This window comes from Fundulus heteroclitus, chromosome 5 (assembly GCF_011125445.2).
Source record: "Fundulus heteroclitus isolate FHET01 chromosome 5, MU-UCD_Fhet_4.1, whole genome shotgun sequence".
Taxonomy (NCBI): domain Eukaryota; kingdom Metazoa; phylum Chordata; class Actinopteri; order Cyprinodontiformes; family Fundulidae; genus Fundulus; species Fundulus heteroclitus.
In genome coordinates this window covers 7,274,053-7,289,928 of record NC_046365.1, presented here as the reverse complement: position 1 = coordinate 7,289,928, position 15,876 = coordinate 7,274,053, and the positions used below count along the sequence as shown (strand labels likewise).

At 41.2% G+C, this 15,876-nt stretch overlaps 1 protein-coding gene across 1 annotated transcript in view; it reads right to left on the bottom strand.

Annotated features, from left to right (window-relative positions):
* Window positions 1-15,876, bottom strand: part of usp43a (ubiquitin specific peptidase 43a) — a 196,018-nt gene that overhangs the window by 20,171 nt on the left and 159,971 nt on the right. The window contains exons 13-14 of the mRNA XM_012873168.3: window positions 5,640-5,889; window positions 1,863-2,021 (exon numbers count right to left, since the gene is read on the bottom strand). Of these exons, the coding sequence (XP_012728622.2) occupies window positions 1,863-2,021; window positions 5,640-5,889 (409 nt within the window). The remainder of the gene's footprint in view (window positions 1-1,862; window positions 2,022-5,639; window positions 5,890-15,876) is intronic.

Below are 15,876 nucleotides of genomic sequence, written 5' to 3'. Positions count from 1 at the left end.
GATATATGTGGATGTTCAGTATTACCATGATTTAATGAAAGACCATATTGAAATTTAATATCAATAATATGAACTATATATATATATATATATATATATATATATATATATATATATATATATATATATATATATATATATAACAAATAAAGAGATTTTAAAAGTTTGTGAAATGTCAAGTAAAATGCCATTTCTGGTGAGGAATATATTATGACACCCTCACATTTATTTCCACTTAAAGTGGCAGAAATTACCCAGACCCAGTGCACAGAGTGCACATGCATGATGAGCACATTGTTCCTTAGGCAGTTTTCTCCATTTAAACCTCAGACATTAACGTGATGTGCTCCTGATTGTTCAAGTGAGAGTGAATCCCAAGGTGAGAGCCAAAGAGATGCCTTAGGCCTTCAGAAAGAAGATTGCACGAGCTCATGAGTCCACTAGGGGATTTAAAATCAATAATTTGAATGTATGGAAAACAGCCCAAAAGTGAAGACATTTAAAATAACAGGAAATATGTCCAGGTAAACGTGCCCAAGCAGAATGCAAGGCTGCAAAAGTTGAACTTTTATGGGAGGGGTGCTAAGAGGAAAACTTCTACTCTCTAAGAAAAACATGGAAGCCAGACAAAAAGTTGCCAGACAGAACTTAGATAAAGAGCAGGGCTTCAGCAATAATGTTGTTTGGACTGATGACTCTAAAATTTTATTATTTGGACCACAAAATGGAGGACATGCTTGGTATGATCACACCACCTTAACCGTCATAGAATCCACCAAAAAACTTCACAGGTAAGAGGGCACTTAAAAAAAAACATGGGACCATGTGTACAATAAACCTAAGATGGAACTGGACACTGGAGCATGGAAATGACCCGAAACATTGGCGTTAATCTGCCAAGAACTGACTGAGAATCAGGAAATGGAAAGTCAGGGGCCAAGTTGATGGCACTGAGACGCTGATTTAAGAATAAGAATTCCTTTATTGTCCGGCAATGGGGAAATTCGGGACTGGATCATCATAGGCTAAATGTACATTCTACAAAGCACATTCTGTAATATTAAATCTATTTATTTTGTTAGTGCATGTTTAAAAATAATAGTTTCAATGTTTTTTTTGGCATCTAAACCGGACCCAGATGAAGAAACACAGATCCAACAAGCTCTAACCTTGCCTGCAAGATGGATTCTCAGACATTTGTGCGTTCGCCAACACATCTTGTACCGCTACGGTTTCAACCGTTTGTGTCTGAACCAAAAACGGTTCGGGCCAATCGCATTGCAGTATTGTGGCTTAAGGCGGGACATACAGGTGCGAAGAAAGCAGGACCTGCCGAGCCCAGAGCTGAACCAACCCAAACATGGCAGCGCATGAGGACACACGGGTAGCTGCTGCCATCACAACTGTTTGGTCAGAATCCACTATTTCATCTTTGAAAGAAGAACAGTAAGAAGCGCCGTGACTAGATTACCTTCCTGGGGTTTCCCATGATGTCTGCTGCTTAAATTTTAATTTCCTACTGTGATTAGCTAAAACCAACCTTTGGCAGGCGAGCACTAGGTGTTGCTTCACCCAATCAGCTTGGAGAGGTCAGCTCCTTTCCACAAATCGATACAATAGGAGCAGACCCAGATTGATAATGTGCAGAATGGAGAATGCTACACATTATCAATCTGGCTGGCCAGGTTAAAAAAGCTCTAGAGGCCAAAACAAAACAAAAAGAGCCACAAACTAACCCCTGCTTGACTTCACAGGTTTCCCAGATTTTGTTTTACCTTCCAGCTCTTATCATTCTCGTGCTCCAACACAAGCTTTTTCACTTGAATTCGTACGCGTAGTTTTCTGGTGATTGGAAAACATACCTGGGACAGAGCTACTGGCCGACCACGGAGGAATAATGTTGCGCCTCTGGTAGAAAAGGATGTAAGCTCCCTTGGTACACACTTGGTCCTCTGGCACCAGGTCCACGCTGCTGTCATCGTAGCTGTACCACTGGCCATCCACAGAGTTCCTACAGTAAGCTGGATCAGAACATGACAACGTGCATTAATGAAAGGCTCGTCAATATGAAACTTCAAAATCCTAAATGGGTACTTTGTCAGCTCACTGTAGCCTTTATACGCTAAAAGGACATAGGAGAGGATTTTTAATCAGGCAATCTCCATTCTAGAAGACAAGTGCTGAAACCAGCAAAACACAAATTGGAGAGAGGCGGGTTTACCAATGTATTTCATCCTCCTTCTGTTTTCATCTTGCTTTTTAACCACTCTGAATCTGTCATCTAAAATCATAGCATGTCCCTTTGCTTTAATTGTCTCAATACACCAGCTATTCATGTCACGAGCACCAATGTCAACCCAGTTCATTACAGATGCTGGCTTTTCATTTTTAGCTGTACTGAGTCTCTTTTATTTACTTTATTAAAAACTTGAGAGGTGGCTTTTCATCTTATTGAAGGTCTTGAAACCATAGAAACAATGTGACAGAAATTGTTTATTTTGAAACCGTAACTTTTAAAACCTTGGTGTCCCTTGATGCTGAAAACATGCTCATGGTTTTCATTTTTCCGATGTGGTAATTTGTTTTTATTGCAGATATCTTCTATCAAGAAAAAAATATTGATTTTAACCCAAATATTGCTTTTGCAGTAAAACAATAATCAACTCAAGGCTGGATTGGTACAGATATTATAAGAAAAGGGACTGTACACAGCAGCTGCCAGCATCACATCAGATTTAGTCACTTTCTGGATGTCCTATGTGGTTTTTACTTATATTTCTCTATCTTTAAACCCATGGCATTGTATATTGTCCTAGGATTATTTTTCATGGCTAGAATTCAAGACTGCAACCCACTTAGCTTTGTGTTCACCAGTAACAAGCTGAGTGCCCTGGTTTACCTGCCCAATCTTGGATAAACAGCAGGAAGGAAGGAAGGAAGGAAGGAAGTAAGTAAGTGCGGGCCAAGCATTTCAAAGGAATAACACATAAGGCGAGAAAGCACAGGTAGTGTGCTCACAGTATGCACACAGTACGCCCGGTCATGTGAAAGCCTTAAAATTGAAAAGGACGCAGAAAGTATGCGTGATGAAAATTTAGTTACACAAGCAGATACTGGACTTCAGCACAACCGCCCCTGGTCTCTTTTAATGTTCAAGTTGACATACACATAATAGCAACTGGCAGGAGAAAATGTGGTGGACCTATTATGTAAATCAAACATGGAGCTTATCCTCATTAGATGTAGTTGCAAGTTGCCCTGTGCCATCTCTATAATCCTTTCCTTTGCTCCATTGGGGATGTAGTAGCTACAAAACATCCTGGTACATTCATCACACTTACTTTACCTCTCACATCAAGCCTTCCTAAAGTTTTCCCATTTATAAAGTACGCCACCAGGGAAAATAAGGCCTCAGATTGGCTGCCTGCAAATATCAAAGTGCCCTCCGTCACTCGGCAAGTCTGAATATAATCTGGTCCTACCACCATTTTCCAAGCCAGTTGTTAAGCAACAGTCTGAAACAGTAGGAACACCATGTCAATTAGCTGAACTTGTTTTTCAATCATTTTAGCTTTCCTATCCCCCGTTGTCCCCTTGTGTTCCCATTAGCTTGTAACCTGAGCGCTCGCTCATATCCCTCAGAAATTCCCACACATTACTCCCCAGACAGCAACACAGCGGGATACCTCTAACCACTTTTGATCTACTGATATCCTCTGTAACCCTGGCTCCATACGAACGGATTGTGCATCAAAGCCAGCCAGGAAAACTTAGTTAGAGAGGCTACATCAGAACAGAGCTGCTGAGCCAGGTGGGATTAGTCCCATTGTGTTAAAGCGACGGGCCAGACAGCTCTGTCGTGGACTGGCGCATCTTTTTAACACGAGTCTCCAACCCCAGAAAGTTCCACTGATCTGAAAAATATCATACCTGCTTCCTGTGGATCAAGGTCAGGTGGAGGTTGATTCTCCACCCCTTAAAGACCCTTTGCAGTGTTTTGTAGATGTGGTTAAGCACCTGCTGCATACAGCTTACTCCACCCTTGACAAAGACCACTCAGTGTTGGGATCCTGCTATTCAACTAATCTACGCACAGTATGATTAATATCATATTAATCATATGATTAATACCTTCCATTAATATCATTTTTGGACTGAGTACTACCCAAAGCGTAGACCGCAGCTAGCAAAGTTACAAAGCTGTGTGTTGTGAACACCTGGTGAACATCATCAGCGCCCCCACAGGTAATGGTGCTGCCACCTTTCCTCTTTTTTTACTGCCTATACAGGAGACTTAAAGACCTATTCTGGATCATATTCTGCTGACACGGCTGTTGTTGGCTGTATTCAAGGGGGAAATGGACTTTCTCCTTGCACAATGGAGGTCCTTTATCACTGAATGAATGATCACTGAACAGTGTTTTTAAGCTGTTCCATAAATGACCCGGATCCTGACAGCCTCACCTGTCAAAGGAAGTTGATGGATCGTAATGATGTGTAACATGCCCAAACTGTTTGGAAGTTAAAAGTTTGGAAATTGTGGCACATTTTAGATTTGTTCACATTCGGTAAATATGTTTAATAAATGAAGACCTGAAGAATGTTTTCAGTTGAACTTGTTAGATTAAAAAGAGCACATAAAGGTTGTGCAAAGCAGCTCTCATGGTAACGATTGTTGCCTCCTCACAAAACACCATCTTAACTTTTCTCACTTTCCAACAATAGAGTCTCACAGCAGCTGCTAATGTTTCACATCTGACTTTCAGATCCAACTTTAGATGCTTGGAGAAACTGTTATTTCCAAACACTGCAGGAGAATATCTGAATATTAGTTTTTTTATGCATTCTCATATCATCTTTATTTCAAGCGTCGATTTGTACAGTAGTGCTGTAGTTTTCTCTGCACCAAAGACATATCTGACCCAAATTCCATGCAGAGGGGTTCATTGAATTACCAGGAAGGGTTGGTCTGACTAATCAAATATTGGCTCTCAGGGACAATCAGAGGGCTGTTGGTAATTATGTGTAATCACTGGGACTGCATGAATAAAGGTCAGGGGAGAGCAAGGACTTACAGCAGAAGTTATACCTATGAGCATGCATGTTCAACTCAAATACTCTCTGGCTGTCTGGAATGAGGACAGGGCAGCATCTTGTCCTTTAAAGCTGGACGGGGATTGTTTTCTAAAGGGTAGATGTCAGATCGGGGAAAACCTGGGCCTAGAATTATTAAAGCGTCTGCACCAGACTCTTTAATAACATCTCCCGGACGGACAAGAGAAGAAGTGGAATGACTATTCAAAACATATCTAAAAATGGGGAAAAGGTTTATTCATTTTTTCTAGAAACTCGAGGTGATGTAAAATCTGTCTGCATGGGCCGAGGAGAAAATCTTCAGAAACCTATCTTGTCAAGTCTGCGTATCAAGATAATATACATTTAACATAAATAACATGATAATCAATCAATGCTCCATGTCTAACTATTTTAACAGCAGTGTTGCTTTTCGGCTTTAAATAACGCCAATCAGAACACGTTAAACAGTTTTGTTGGATTTCTTCTCAACACCATGAAAGTGAGATCTGATACCTCCCCATACATAAGTATTATTATACACAATCTGACAGCCAAGTCCATACCGGTATAATGTCCTCCATGCATCCCTCCGTGATGGTTGCACACAGCGTACAGGTCATACAGGTAATCTTGCGGGAGGAGTAGGTCAGAAGGGTGATTGTTCTGGCCTGAAGGCTGTTTCCGGGAAGAGGCAGAAGAGCCCGCGTGCAGATTCCTCATACTTTGACTTCTCGTCGCTACATGCGGGGCCATATTCAGTGCAGACAGGGGGAATCGAACCAGCGTCGACAGCTTGTTCCGTCGTTCACCGACCTGTTGAAACATTTCACGTACATTAAGAGCAAAGTTTAACGTTGCTTGGTTGGGGCGACGACTGAGGTATGTATTAAACTGAAGCTTAAAGATTCAGAGCAAATCCACTTATGTAACCACAACACGCAATGGACATCAGAATGAAAAACGAGGCCATTTGGAAAAACTTGTATGAAAAAAACAAAAACATTTCTATTCCATAAAGAAACCCTCACCCTTGCTCTGGGTCTTTCTACATGGAGTTTGCATGTTCTCCCTGTGCTTGTGTGGTACTCCAAAACATGTCCAAAAACATGACTGTTAGGTTAATTGACCTCTCTAAATTCTCCTTAGGTGTGAGTGTGTGCGAGAATGGTTGTTTGTCTCTGTGTTGCCCTGCGATGGACTGGCAGCCTGTCCAGGGTGTACCCCGCCTGTCACCCATTGAATGCTGGAGATAGGCACCAGCACCCCTCACGACCCCACAAGGGATAAGCGTGTTGGAAAATGGATGGATGGATGAAAGAAACTCTCTTTAGAGCCTTTGAAAAGGTTTAGTGTGCATCTTTCTAAGGCTTTTAGTTAATCTGAATTCCTCAAATATACCGAAAGACTTTTCAACTCTTCACAGGAACGACTGAACAGAAAGGAGAAGGATTTCTGGGTGCAAAATGTGACCCATTTCACTCTCACATTTATACATCCTCAACTCTGTTCTTTTATTGGATTTCAAAGATTTCCAAAGCTCGTTACAGTTCAGTTTTTAAAAACACTACTTTTCTGGCATTTTGGTGAAATGCCAACTGTTTGTGATTTCTGCCAATTTCAGGAAGTTCAATTTAAGTCTTCTTTCTGACCCTTATTTAAATTTTACACCCACGTGAATAACAAAAAAGAAGAAATGAGAATAATTTAGATTGATTTTACAGTAAATATTTGACTTATTAGCTCCTTAAATCAGTATGAATAACTCTGGGGTTAAAGCAGCAACATGTAACTTTTGACTACTTGTTTCAGGTTTAGCACCCCGTAGGCCACTAGCATGTGGTATTTTTCTTGTTGAAAGGGTGATCTGGGTCATGAATTTCTGAGTGACGGACCCGGACCTCTCAAGTTATATAACCAGATTTTTCAGAAGGGTAGCCCGCACAGACATCAATACACTCTGAGTGCTATATATTAACAGGAAAATCATATATCTCAAATTAGGCTACTATATGGGTGAAAAGTTATGTATTGGCGCTTTAACTGTACACATTTCACCTCTTCCTACATCTATTTCCTATCCCTTTATTAAAATCACAGGGTCTGGAGTTTAGATTTTAAAGGAGCAATGTGCAAAATTTCCTTCTTTTTGATATGCAAAAAAATAGTAATGTCAATAACTAAACGTATCTTGTTAGATAGAATATGGTATGACATCAGACCCCATCTCTCTGTGTTGTTCTCCAGTCTCTTGTTTACAAAGCCGGGCCGTGTGTGCATGTACGTCCATGTGAACAGCTGCCCCTCAGGGCTCCTCCCTGCCCGTAAAACGCCACCGTCAGAGCAGCGCAGCATAGCAGCAATGCTCAGTGGATTAAAACATTCTCTTGCTAACAGTGTTATAAAGTTATGAGTTGCTTACTTGTACTCTAGACATGTTCCTCCAAAAGGTGATGGTGTTTTGCTGTTTATTTATCTTTTGCAAATATATGGGTGAGAATGGGAGAGGAAAGGGTGGGAGGGGGCAAGTTCCAGCTGTGGCAGATGTAGAGAGAGGCGTGGCTTGTCAGTGCTCAACAGCCCCTTTACCCCCCAGTGGTAAAATTTCACTTATTGCTCCTTTAAGTGTTTTCAGGAATTAAGGGTTAAGCTCATTAGGATCAAATCTCATGTACAGATTACCTCGATTATATATTGTCACGGCTGTTGCCGTCACATTTGGGTTTCCCCCTTTTTCTTTCTCATTTCTACTAAGTAGGCTGCTTGTCCCTGTGAAAAGACCCGCCCACTTCCTGGTTTCTGGGGTGCTGACCTCAGTCCCATCCATTGGTTCCCTCGGTTCCACCTCAACCAATGGTTCATCACCACCTACAATCACCTCCTGTTCATAAGGAGAGCCAACCCGTTGATTGAGGCAGCTTGTCACAGCCAGTTGACTTGTGTGCCTCGTGTGAATAAGAAATTGTTAGTTAGCTTATGCATTTGTGCTTAGTGGAGTGGCTCGTTTAAGTTTATGGTTATCCATTTTGGTTTGTGTTTAGTAGCCTGTGCCAGTGTCTTTTGTTGTGTTTGGTTGATGTGCCTTTATTAACTTGAGGCCAGAAAGAGGGTGGAATTAGGGCCAGAGTCCTCACTGACTGCCACACTGAGTTTTCCTATGTTAGTTTCATTAGGTGTAGTGGGTGCTGTGCTCTCTGTGTTTTTTAATAAGAATTGCCTCTGTTTAAATGTAGAGTTAGGCACAATCCTCCTTTTGAGGGTCTCTTTTATTTAACTTGGTTTGTTATTTTCACAGCACCCTCATCCACCCTTCTTTTTGTTTGTGTATTGCCTGAAACTCTTGTTACCAAATAAATTATCATTTTATAAGAACTTACCGGTTTTTGCCTATATGTTTATGACCCCACTCCCCTAGACCAACAGGGGGTCGTAACAATATTACTAATTTAAACACTTTGTAATACACTATTTACAATCTTTTAGTTCTAACCCATGTTTTGGAGAGTTGATTTCATGAGGTTAGGACCCCTGGTCTGATCAAAAAAAAAAAAAAAAGTTCAATTTAAGTCTTCTTTCTGACCCTTATTTAAATTTTACACCCACGTGAATAACAAAAAAGAAGAAATGAGAATAATTTAGATTGATTTTACAGTAAATATTTGACTTATTAGCTCCTTAAATCAGTATGAATAACTCTGGGGTTAAAGCAGCAACATGTAACTTTTGACTACTAGTTTCAGGTTTAGCACCCCGTAGGCCACTAGCATGTGGTAGTTTTCTTGTTGAAAGGGTGATCTGGGTCATGAATTTCTGAGTGACGGACCCGGACCTCTCAAGTTATATAGCCAGATTTCAGAAGGGTAGCCCACACAGACATCAATACACTCTGAGTGCTATATATTGACCGGAAAATCAGATATCTCAAATTAGGCTACTATGTGGGTGAAAAGTTATGTATTGGGGCTTTTATTGTACACATTTCACCTCTTCCTACATCTATTTCCTATCCATGTACTTAAATCACAGGGTCTGGAGTTTAGATTTTAAAGGAGCAATGTGCGAAATTTCCTTCTTTTTGATATGCAAAAAAATAGTAATGTCAATAACTAAACGTATCTTGTTAGATAGAATATGGTATGACATCAGATCCCATCTCTCTGTGTTGTTCTCCAGTCTCTTGTTTACAAAGCCGGGCCGTGTGTGCATGTACGTCCATGTGAACAGCTGCCCCTCAGGGCTCCTCCCTGCCCGTAAAACGCCACAGTCAGAGCAGTGCAGCATAGGAGCAATGCCCAGTGGATTAAAACATTCTCTTGCTAACAGCGTTATAAAGTTATGAGTTGCTTACTTGTACTCTAGACATGTTCCTCCAAAAGGGGATGGTGTTTTGCTGTTTATTTGTCTTTTGCAAATATATGGGTGAAAATGGGAGAGGAAAGGGCAGGGGGGGGGGGGGGGGGGCAAGTTCCAGCTGTGGCAGATGTAGAGAGAGGCGTGGCTTGTCAGTGCCGAACAGCCCCCCCCCCCCCCCCAGTGGTAAAATTTTTCAGGAAGTTTTCAGGAATTAAGGGTTATGCTCATTAGGATCAAATCTCATGTACAGATTACCTCGATTATATATTACTAATTTAAACACTTTGTAATACACTATTTACAATCTTTTAGTTCTAACCCATGTTTTGGAGAGTTGATTTCATGAGATTAGGACCCCTGGTCTGATAAAAAAAAAGAAAAAAAAAGTCAACCATCTGACAGTAGATATTATCTTTTGGAGTCATAACAGGAGAGCATGAGTTGGTTATACTATGTTTCTTTGAATGAAAGGCTGTCAAATGAAATGTTCCCCTGCTAGGGACAACTGAGCATGTGGTCAGTACAAAACAACCTGCAGTAGATCACACCGAAACTGCAAGCCGTTAAATTGCCGGAATGACCAGCCCCCCCTCCCCCCCTCCTCCAGTGCTTTTATATATATGTTGCCCAGCTTCAATGCCAACATATTTTTGTCATTTGTTACAATCCATGCTTTTCAGCCCAACCTTGTTAAATATACACATTGCTATGACAAATGAGCTAGCTGTGAATAATCCTATAGAAATATTCTGTTTTTCATTTAGTAAAAAAAGCAAAACAAAAAACAAACTACAATAAGTCAACACACTGGCTTCACAGAGAAGAGTAAATATCCTGGCATGTAATTTTATTCCAGTATCATAACACTTTTATTCATCAGCCAGATCAAAGCAAGTTAAATAAATGCTAGAAATGTACTTCTTTGAAAAAATTAATACATGTACATCCTAGTAAATTAGAGTATGTGTTCCAGCGAGGCTTGTTTGCCAGATTAAAAGCTCCTTTTGAAAGAAAAAAGACCAGTAAATTAACTTTTCATCAAGCCCACATTTCTGTATTCAATATTTAAAATGTTTATTTTTATTGGTCGTGAGAAGTATTATATTCTTAAATGTCATGTATTCATTAGCTGTAAGCAGATCATCACCATAATTAACTGAAACAGATGCTTCAAAACATCTCTGTGTGTCATTTAATGTATTTCACTTGGTAGACTGAGTTCCTGGAATGAATGAACGTTAAAGTAGTCTTTTTTTTTTTTTTACATGCACCTATAGATAAATGTTTAATACATTTAAAAAGATTAAGGACGAAGTCATGAACAACCATACAAGTTTAGAATACAACTAGACTAAAATTCTAGAGATATTGAAGATCTTTGGCTTCCTAAAATTAAGATTGTTAAATTTTATATTTTTCTGTGTGTCTAGCACATTTATTTTAATCTAGTTTGCAATGTGGAAAAGCCAAGTTACAAACCCTTCAGAGGCAACAAAAAATTAGATCTAGATTCTTATTTAAGGACACAGCTGTGTATCCTTATTTCCAATAACACCGGAAACCATATCTTTGCTCACTCCTAACACTGAAGAAGTTTGTGAAGGAAGTAAGACATTGTTCATGTTGGATCAATTTCAGGCTAACTGACGAAGAGAAATGAATAGAGGAGGCATGGATTTCACAAAGAGGATAAGCCTCAACAAGCCATTTTAAGGCAATATGGGTTCTTAGCTGAAGGATAATAAACTCAAGGACAACATTTTTTTTTTGTATTTTACCTTTTGGCCCACAGTGAATTAGAACATTCAGTTATCCAATGCTTGCATTCACTGTATTTAAATGGCATACTCATATTAAATGAAATGTGCAACTGAGTAGGGTGATACAAATGTGTAAAAAAACAAGTGCAAATAACAGCAGGATGTAAACAAGTAATTGACTTTGTTTGGGAGCAGTGATGATAATAATTATAAAGTCTAACAGCTGCTGGGCGAAAGGATCTGCGATAACGCTCCCTTTTCTTTAAGTTTTCAACTGAGCCCTGAAGGAAAGTCTGAATTGTCACTAAAGTGTTGAACTTCTAAAATATAGCTCATTTACCGAGCTACGGGCGAAACGAATAAAGAAGGGCCAGAGGCCTCACGTTAGTTGAGGGGATCCACAGTTAAAGGTGCACATCCTGGTCATGCAGGGAAAAGAGCAAAGGAGACTGAGCCTCATCTTGTGGGTAAAGGTCTACTGAGAGCTGCCTGTGCCAGAGCCAGACCAACCTGGCTACTTTAAGGCAGGATTGAGTCAGTCTCCATCCTGCAAACGGAGTTTCTCCTGGAGGGAGGGACTGCTTTCCTGCTCAACTCACGAGTGGCCTTTAGTGACAGAAAATGACTCCTGCTGCAGAAAACTATTTGATTATGAGCCAAGACCAGACGTGCAGTCCATCCAGATTAATACACAGTGACCCCTCAGTAAGGGGGCAAATGTTTTAGTGTTAGGGGAACTTCTTAAATATTTCCAGATAATTCATGGGACATTTTCATGCATTGATCTTAAATCCTGTTAAGTGATACCTCCTCAAAAATGCCATCTCAGCCTGATTACTTATACAGGCGCTGGTCATATAATTAGAATATCATGAAAAAATTTAGCTTTTTTTTTTTTTTTTAGTAATTCCATTCAAAAAGGGAAACTTGTATATTATATTCATTTATTATTACACACAGACTGAGAGATTTAAAATGTGTATTCCTTTTAATTATTATGATTGTAAATGACAGCTAATGAAAACCCCAAATTCAGTATCTCGGAAAATTTGAATATTGTGAAAAGGTCCAATATTGAAGACACCTGGTACCAGACTCTAATTAGCTAATTAACTCAAAACACCTACAAAGGCCTTTAAATGGTCTCTCAGTGTAGTTCTGTAGGCGACACACTCATGGGGAAGAGTGCTGACCTGATTGATGTCCAAAAAACGACCATTGACACCTTGGACGAAAAAGGGCAAGACAGGAAAGGTGATTGCTAGAGAGGCTGGCTGTTCACAGAGCTCTGTGTCCAAGCACATTAATAGAGAGGTGAAGGGAAGGAAAAGATGTGGTAGAAAAAAGTGTACAAGCAATAGGGATGAATCCACCCTGGAGAGGACAGTGAACTAAAACCCATTCAAGAATATGGGGGAGATTCCCAAAGAGTGGACTGCAGCTGGAGTCAGAGCCACCACGTACGGACGTATGCAAGACGTGTTTTAATCTGTCGCATTCCTGGTGTCAAGCCAGTCTGGAACAAGAGACGGCGTCAGAAGCGTCTCACCTGGGCTAAAGACAAAAAGGAGTGGTTGCTGCTGAGTGGTCCAAAGTTATGTTCTCTGATGAAACTCAATTTTGCATTTTCTTTGGAAATCAAGGTCTCAAAGTCTGGAGGAAGAGAGGAGAAGCACTCCTCATGGGATGCCATGCCATCTGCTGGTGTTGGTGCGCTGTGTTCTCCGAGGTCCAAGGTCAACACAGCCGTCCACCAGGAAGCTTTAGAGCATTTCAGGATCCCTGGTGCTGACGAACTTTATGGTGATGCACATTTCCAGCAGGACTTGGCACCTGCACACAATGCCAAAACTACAGTACCTGGTTTAAGGACCATGGCATCTTAATTGTTCTTAACTGGCCAGCAAACACACCTGACCTTAACCCCATAGGAAATGTATGGGGTACTGTTAAGAGGAAGATGCAATAGGCCAGACCTGACAATGCAGAAGAGCTGAAGGCCACTATCAGAGCAACCTGGGTTCTCATAACACCTGAGCAGTGCCAGACTGATGGACTCCATGCCACGCCACATTGCTGCAGTAATCCAGGGAAAAGAATCCCCAACTAAGTACTGAGTGCTGGACATGCTCAGACTTTTCAGATGGCCAATATTTCTGGAAATCATTTTAGTTGTAATGGTCTTAAGATACTGAATTTAGGGTTTTCATTAGTTGTCACTTATTATCATCAAAATGAAAAGAAATAAACACTTGAAATATATCATTATGTGTCTAATGAATGAATGTGATATACAAGTTTCACTTTTTGAACGGGACGGATTACTGAAAAACAACTAACCTTTTCCTTATATACTGCATATATGACCAGCATCTGTAGTGTTCATATGCAAACTTTGCTGAAGTGCGTGGAAAGGTTTGGTAATGAAGCTGTGAGAGAGAGAAAACCTAGCACCATTTTCCCAGTTTCCTTTTCCCTGTCAAAGCGTGACACTGCTGCTATAGCAGGAGCCTCGGGGAACTGGATGTTCACTGAGCAATTAAGTAAACTTAATTAAAGTAGAACATTACACAGGCAAGAAAAACACCCACAGAATGCTTTAAAATACCAACAGACATAAAAAAACACAGAAGACAAAACAGAAAAGCAGAGATAAAACAGAATACATCAAACATTAAAACAAAATCATACAGCTGAAAACAAGTTAAAAGCCAGTACGAGTTATGAACAGAATCAAGATGGAGGCAATGGATTCCACCATCTTGGAACCACCGCTGTGACGGATTTATCCCCTCTTGTCTTAAAAATGTGTGTGTGGACCCATTAAAAGCCTTTAACCAGATGATCTCAGACTTTGAGAAGACGTGTGGGGTTCCTAAAGGCCCAGAGATATACAGTCGGCTGGAGCTGGACCAAACAGGGCTCTAAAAGTGAGGACTAAAACTTTAAAAAGAATAATATAGTAGCCGATGTAAAGAGATTAAAACCGGTGAAATGTGCTTCCTCTTTGATGTGTTCACTTAAAGCCTTGCAGCATCCCACTGCAAGGCTTGACGGTTAAGCTCCCTCTTATTCAAACCCATCAAAAGGCTATTACAATAATCAAAATGAGATGAAATAAAAGCATGAATAATGATCTCTAGTTATGCAGTAATGGCTTTTCACCAGTTGTGGAGGTCCAACTCAAAGGCAGCACACTTTATAACTCCTTCACCAGCCTGACTGCTGCCCGGGGGCAGAGGTTTCGTAAGAGACGTCTCACTGTCTCGCAGGGCGAGAAGCTGTGGCTCCTCGTTTCCAGAGGTAACTCGTGAACAGCATCAAGTATGTCGCCCCAGATTGCTCCTGCCTCTGAACCGTCGATTGTTGACTGTTTCAGGAGCTAAGACTGGGTTTGATCACCCAGACAGTGGCAAAGCCCCCCTGATGGAAGCCGGCTACAATGTGAGGCCTCTGCTGGTGACTTAGGGGCTGAGCCAGGCATGTTTTAAGCTTAGGCACATCACACACGTCTTTTCCTCTGCTTTCTGGCTGCCTTTAAAGGATCCATGTCAGCAAGCATTTCTATTTGTACTTAGAAAAACAGTTGGCATTAGCTTGCGTAAAGTATGGCTACTGGTCACAGTCATGCTTCATGGACGCATTCCTTCTCCAGCACACCAACATAACACCAATGGCTCTCTGCTGGGCCTCTGCAGAGTGAAATGACTGCTGATGAGGGAATTCAACCATTTGATACAAGGTTTGCATCTAAAGCTTGCAGGATGATAGCCCCCTCCTGCCTCCCACAGTCAAGGCTCTCACATACTCAGGCATACTGTGCGCTGACTCTCCGCTGACCTACATTTCTTGTGTCAAATTCCTACAATTCCCACACTTTCTGCCAGCGAGATTAAGTGGCATAACAGATGGTAAACTGTGTGATTAGCTAGCTGAGCACCTAGAGCCGTTTCTTTTCCAGCAGGCTCCCACCGCACACCTATCAGTGAGAACAGAGACGGACTGTGATGCCCCGCGTCCTGGCGACCGCCTGCTCGGAGCAGCTCAGTGTATCAAGCTCGGTGTCAGATATAAAACAGTTTGATGTAAAGACTTCTTGCCGCCGAGGAGTTTATAATGTGCCTCCGCGTACGCAAAGATCGAGCTCTGCGTGTACCTGTATACAGAAGTATGTGGGGGGCCTTCGCTCTTCTCCCATGACAGCACAGGCACAAAGAGAGACCCTCAATCTAAAGAATGCACACCAGATCAATTAGCCTGGTCAGTGTTGGTGCCGAAAGCATACAGGAGAGAGCTGGCAAATCTGCCGTTGGGCTGCAAAAATAACCTCTCTGTCGTTGTTGATAACGCCTAGGAGATGATGCTACATCATGAGGTAGCATCATCACAAAGAGTGATGCGGAGGACAGGCAACAATCTCAGATGGTTGCATACCATCACCCAGCCAGTCAGCATAGCTCAGCAATTGTTGCACTCGCTCAGGAAACTGGGAACATTTTAATGAACCAAGATATCCTAAGCAATTTCTATAGTTGCATCATTCAGATCCTTCCCAACTAAATGCGTCACTGTGGGTAAAGATCGCAGAGAGTGGCCCAAAAATCATTTCCATCACTACAGGATGTCTACCTCAGAGGCGTAAAGAGCAGAGGCAGCCTCATTATCTGTGAAGACTCTCATCCCCGGCACA